At 48.5% G+C, this 6,000-nt stretch overlaps 1 protein-coding gene across 1 annotated transcript in view; it reads left to right on the top strand.

The window, feature by feature from the left end:
- Positions 1-5,783, top strand: part of LOC134565703 (17-beta-hydroxysteroid dehydrogenase 13-like) — a 72,263-nt gene extending 66,480 nt beyond the window's left edge. Inside the window, exons 6-7 of the mRNA XM_063425342.1 lie at positions 5,337-5,453; positions 5,607-5,783. Coding sequence (XP_063281412.1) covers positions 5,337-5,453; positions 5,607-5,697 — 208 coding nt within the window. The 3' untranslated portion in view covers positions 5,698-5,783. The remainder of the gene's footprint in view (positions 1-5,336; positions 5,454-5,606) is intronic.
- Positions 5,784-6,000: the final 217 nt, after the last annotated feature.

The raw sequence follows: 6,000 nt of genomic DNA on the forward strand, positions 1-6,000 counted from the left end.
TCACGTTTACATAGGTTGATATGGAGCGCAACTGCTGATTTCTTAGGACTTAGATTGTTGATTAGGATACTTAGAGAATAGAATAGGAACTGAGTATTCAATATTTTGAAATACAGGTACTGTATCTTTAATTACTTCGCTGTTGGTTTCGTTGGAGTGAGCAACTTCCGATATACATGTAATCTAGCACATTGGTGTTTGCAAGTTTAAGGAAATGGAGGAAGTTAGAATTGAAGTTGTAACAGGAGTGATTGTTTTTGGAGTTAGAGATAGCAAGCCTGGGAGCAGCTGTAGCCTGAATGCTTAACGGACTTGAGAGCAGGCTGTAGCAGAAATGCTTGGCAACCTTGAGAGCAGACTATGGCAGGAATGCTCAGCGGGCTTGAGAGAAGGTAAGCTCTTATCACAGATATAACAATTGACTTAGATTCCAAAGGTTGAAAAATCAGGTTCCCGGAGTTCTCCTCCGGGGAGGGTGTTTCTGAGAAAGTCCAGATACTAGCCGTGGTCGAGGAGAGGAGAAGGAGGGTAAGTAGAATTCCAGTCCGGTTCGGTACACAAGGAGAGGTCGCAGAAAAACTTTTAGCCGGGTTGATATCGCGGTAACGCTGTTCAATAATCCAGCGTCTTGTATCTGGCGCGGTCGCATTATGTAGCGTGGGGACACCGCTTCAGAGAAGGGGTGTGGCTAAACTCCGTCAACCCGGAAGAGACAAGGAATTACCGGTAGTTGAGGCATGACAGACCCTATGTAGGGGGAACAGTCCCTATTCTTCTCTGTGTCAGTGTGTATCAGGGTCCCTGAGGACAGGTGTCAATCCATATCTGCCAAGTGACCCTATGTAGGAGGAACAGTCCCTATTCTGCTCTGTGTCAGTGTGTATCAGGGTCTCTGAGGACAGGTGTCAATCCATATGTCAAGGTGTCAATATGTCATATGTCAGGTGTCAATACATATCCATTGTGATTTAGGAATGTTAGGTGATTTATGCCCTTTATGGATTAAAACCAGACTCTGCATCAACTGTGTAATTTTACATGGGAGTTTTGCCATGGATCCCCCTCCGGCATGCCACAGTCCAGGTGTTAGTCCCCTTGAAACAACTTTTCCATCACTATTGTGCAGGGCCGGACTGGGAACTAAAATCAGCCCTGGAAAAAAATTCTATGCCAGCCCAATAATGCGTCGCGCCAGCATAGTGTGCTGATATAGAGGGTGAAAAAATAACTTGAAATGGAAAGCTCTTACTCCAACGAAGCAACGCATATAGGGCTTCAAAATAAACAAAAGAGCGCCTTTATTTTAAGTAGACGTACATTTGCATGTAATCAATGTTTCAGTACAACGACTTTGGCCTATTAAGGACATTTTAGTAATGGTACTGAAATGCTGAATGTCTGCAGTTGCACAACTAAAAAAAATGAAGTGATCTGGTTAATTTTGAAGTTCTATAGGTGTGCTCTTCACTTTGAATATGTTATTGTGCATGAGTATGCAACTAGCAACAAGACAGGGCGAATACGTGCTCATTACACACATACACACATACACACATATATGACATTTATGTGTGTATTATGCATATATAAATGTATATTACTATATGTGTAAATATTATAAGCTTAATTATATGTTACTAATACACACATCAATATACATGCATATGTGATCCTGACAGTAATACACACATATATATATATGTGTGTATTACTGTCAGGATCACATCAATTTACGTCTATTACCTTTACCTTGTTTAGTGTATCTTGTCTCCAATTGCCTCCTTTTTTTCCTCTTACAGCAACCCTTGTGCATCTTTTACTTCATCCCAGTCCCTGTGTGTTTATTTTTACCCTTCTCCAGCCTCTGTTCCCCTTCCCTACTGTATGTCTCTTTGTCCCCCCCAACAAACCTTCACTGTGTCTCTCTTCCCCATCTCCTCCCTGTGTCTCTCTTTCCCATCTCCTCCATGTGTCTCTCTCTTACCCATCTGTCTCTTTGTACCCCCATCCCCTGTGTCTCTCTATTACCCCATCTGTCTCTGTGTCCCCCCTTCTCCTGTGTCTCTCTAATACCCCTCTCTTTGTCCCCCCAACCCCTATGTCTCTCTATTACCCCTCTGTCTCTATTACCCCTCTTTGTCCCCCCCATCCCCTGTCTCTCTATTACCCCTCTGTCTCTTTGTCGTCCTCCCCCAACCTGGTGTCTTTCTATTACCCCTCAGTCTCTGTGTCCCCCCTTCCCCTGTGTTTCTATTACCCCTCTATTTGTCTCCCGCCCTTCCCCTCTATTTGCCCCCTCTTCCCCTCTATTTCTCTCCCCCCTTCCCCTCTATTTGTCCCCCTCCTTCCCCTCTATTTGTCCCCATCCTTCCCCTCTATTTTTTGCCCCCCCTTCCTCTTTATTTGCCCCCCCTTCCCCTCTATTTGTCTCCCCCATCCCCTCTATTTGTGCCCCCCCTTCCCCTCTATTTGCCTCCCCCATTCCCCTTTATTTGCTCCCCCTTCCCCTCTATTTGTCTCCCCCATCCCCTCTATTTGTCTCCCCCCTTCCCCTCTATTTGCCTCCCCCTTTCCCCTCTATTTGCCTCCCCCCTTCCCCTCTATTTGCCCCCCCTTCCCCTCTATTTGCCCCCCTTCCCCTCTATTTGCCCCCTTTCCCCTCTATTTGTCTCCCCCCCATTTGTCTCCCCCCTTCCCCTCTATTTGCCTCCCCCTTTCCCTCTATTTGCCCCCCCTTCTATTTGTCCCCCCTTCCCCTCTATTTGCCCCCCCTTCCCCTCTATTTGCCCCCTTCCCCTCTATTTGTCTCTCCCCCTTCCCCTCTATTTGTCTCCCCCCTCCCCTCTATTTGCCCCCCCTTCCCCTCTATTTGCCCCCTTTCCCTCTATTTGCCCCCCTTCCCCTCTATTTGCCCCCTTCCCCTCTATTTGTCTCCCCCCTCCCCTCTATTTGCCCCCCCCCCTTCCCCTCTATTTGCCCCCTTTCCCCTCTATTTGTCTCTCCCCCTTCCCCTCTATTTGTCTCTCCCCCTTCCCCTCTATTTGCCTCCCCCATTCCCCTTTATTTGCTCCCCCTTCCCCTCTATTTGTCTCCCCCCTTCCCCTCTATTTGCCTCCCCCTTTCCCCTCTATTTGCCTCCCCCCTTCCCCTCTATTTGCCCCCCTTCCCCTCTATTTGCCCCCTTTCCCCTCTATTTGTCTCTCCCCCTTCCCCTCTATTTGTCTCCCCCCCATTTGTCTCCCCCCTTCCCCTCTATTTGCCTCCCCCCTTCCCCTCTAATTGCCCCCCCTTCTATTTGTCCCCCCCTTCCCCTCTATTTGCCCCCCCTTCCCCTCTATTTGCCCCCTTCCCCTCTATTTGTCTCTCCCCCTTCCCCTCTATTTGTCTCCCCCCTCCCCTCTATTTGCCCCCCCTTCCCCTCTATTTGCCCCCTTTCCCCTCTATTTGTCTCTCCCCCTTCCCCTCTATTTGTCTCTCCCCCTTCCCCTCTATTTGTCTCTCCCCCTTCCCCTCTATTTGTCTCCCCCCTTCCCCTCTATTTGTCTCCCCCCTTCCCCTCTATTTGCCTCCCCCCTTCCCCTCTATTTCCCCCCCTTTCCCTCTATTTGCCCCCCTTCCCCTCTATTTGCCCCCTTCCCCTCTATTTGTCTCTCCCCCTTCCCCTCTATTTGTCTCCCCCCTCCCCTCTATTTGCCCCCCCTTCCCCTCTATTTGCCCCCTTTCCCCTCTATTTGTCTCTCCCCCTTCCCCTCTATTTGTCTCCCCCCTTCCCCTCTATTTGTCTCCCCCCTTCCCCTCTATTTGCCTCCCCCCTTCCCCTCTATTTGCCCCCCCTTCCCTTCTATTTGTCCCCCCTTCCCCTCTACTTGCCCCCCCTTGCCCTCTATTTGCCCCCCTTCCCCTCTATTTGTCTCTCCCCCTTCCCCTCTATTTGTCTCCCCCCCTCCCCTCTATTTGCCCCCCCTTCCCCTCTATTTGCCCCCTTTCCCCTCTATTTGTCTCTCCCCCTTCCCCTCTATTTGTCTCCCCCCCTCTATTTGCCCCCTCCCCTCTATTTCCCCCCCTTCCCCTCTATTTGCCTCCCCCTTTCCCCTCTTTGTCCCCCCCCATTCCCCTCTATTTGCCCCCCCTCCTCTCTATTTGTCCCCCCCTCCTCTCTATTTGTCCCCCCCTTCCCCTTCTGACCTTTTTACAGGAGGACTGAGGGAGGGGGTGGAGCTAACTACCAAGCTCCCTCGCGGTTCCCATAATTCCCAGCATCTACACATCATAGAGTAATCACTACTCTATGATGTGTAGATGCTGGGAATTATGGGAACCGCGAGGGAGCTTGGTAGTTAGCTCCGCCCCCTCCCTCAGTCCTCCTGTGCTGACAGCTATGCTGCTGTCAGTATCAGTGAGTGTGCCGCCGGACCGGTAAGGCGGCCGCCCGGCACACTCACTGATACTGACAGCAGCATAGCTGTCAGCACAGGAGATGGGGGCCGCCAGCCGCAAGGTGAGTAATCACCTCATAGTGTGCCGCCGGACCGGCCACCCGGCGGCACCGACATGCGGCCGGCGGCCGCGATATTCTTGTGCAGCAGGGCTCCCTTTCTATCTCCAGCCCCCCAGGTGCCGCGGCCGACCGGGAAATTTCCCGGTATCCCGGTGGGCCAGTCCGGCCCTGCTATTGTGGCCAGAAAGAGTCCCTGTGGGTTTTAAAATTCGCCTGCCCATTGAAGTCAATGGCGGTTCGCCCGGTTCGTGAACGTTTGAGGAAGTTTGCGTTCGCCGTTTGCGCACCGAAAATGTTATGTTCGCGACATCACTACTTGACACACAGATACACACACATTGGCAGATACACATACTGACACAGGTACACAGGTATCTAATACCTGACACATACACAGATACATATGTGCAAATTTGCTGTTCACTTCCCTTTTTCTGCAGGAGGGTCTTCAGTGCTGCTGGCTGAGCCTGGTGTGCTGCTCAGTCCCCGCTGCTCCCTCTCTCCATCCAGCAGGCACACTCTGTCTAGGAGTAAGTGCTGTTACTTCCTCTCAACATCCCATACAAGAGGGGTTGGGTCGCGGTCTTAGACGGCCGCAGCGCTTGACCGGACCACTGTTTAGCGATACCCATCTGGTGGCCCTAAATGCTTAGGCCCACCCAACCTGCAAATCGCCACGGAACACCAAATTGGTTCTCACTGAACAATAGGGTTCCGTGGAACACTAAATGGGAAATGCTGAGTTAGAGTAATGGAATACTGAAAGCAGCTTCTATTCAAATCACCTTTTCCAATTTAGACACTGTTTTTTATTATCCTTATTTTACTTTCATTTTAGATTCTCTCCAGTATTGGAGCCGGAAGATGTTGCAAAGAATCTGGTGGATGGTATTTTGACTAACAAGAAGATTATATTTATTCCACCTTTTATATCTGCAACAGCAGTTATGGAGTTGTAAGTGCAAACATTTTAAGAAATATTTAATTGGTACAGGGTTACCAATTGAGATAAAAGTTGTGTTGCTTTGATTTAACCAATAACAAATCAAAGTTACTGTTGAAATTCTTATGTAGAACTAACTAGCTATGCATTTATTTTATTTTACAGCTTTCTTCCAGAACGTGCCTTGAAAGCTTTGAACAAATTCCACGATGTGAAGTTTGATGCCAAAGTTCAGTGCATTGACAAAGATAAATAGGTCCTTTTCGTTGGAATCCTACTGTGTTGTCTAACAATGTAATAATAATTTTGGTTACTGCAAAGATTAAAGATAATTATCTAATACATTATGTGTATGTGTGTTATTTTCATGCATGGTAAGTCAAGATTGTATTTACAAAAGTTGAATTGTTAAGAAAATTATAAATAAAAAAAAAGAACATGCGACTCGAAAAAACGTAAATTAATCCATACTCAACAATTTTCTTTTCCTCATTTGATACTGTTGTGGCATTAACTAATGTGTGGCTCCTCCTCTCTCAGGGGTAATTACAAGAAAATG

This window comes from Pelobates fuscus, chromosome 6, assembly GCF_036172605.1.
Source record: "Pelobates fuscus isolate aPelFus1 chromosome 6, aPelFus1.pri, whole genome shotgun sequence".
Lineage (NCBI taxonomy): Eukaryota > Metazoa > Chordata > Amphibia > Anura > Pelobatidae > Pelobates > Pelobates fuscus.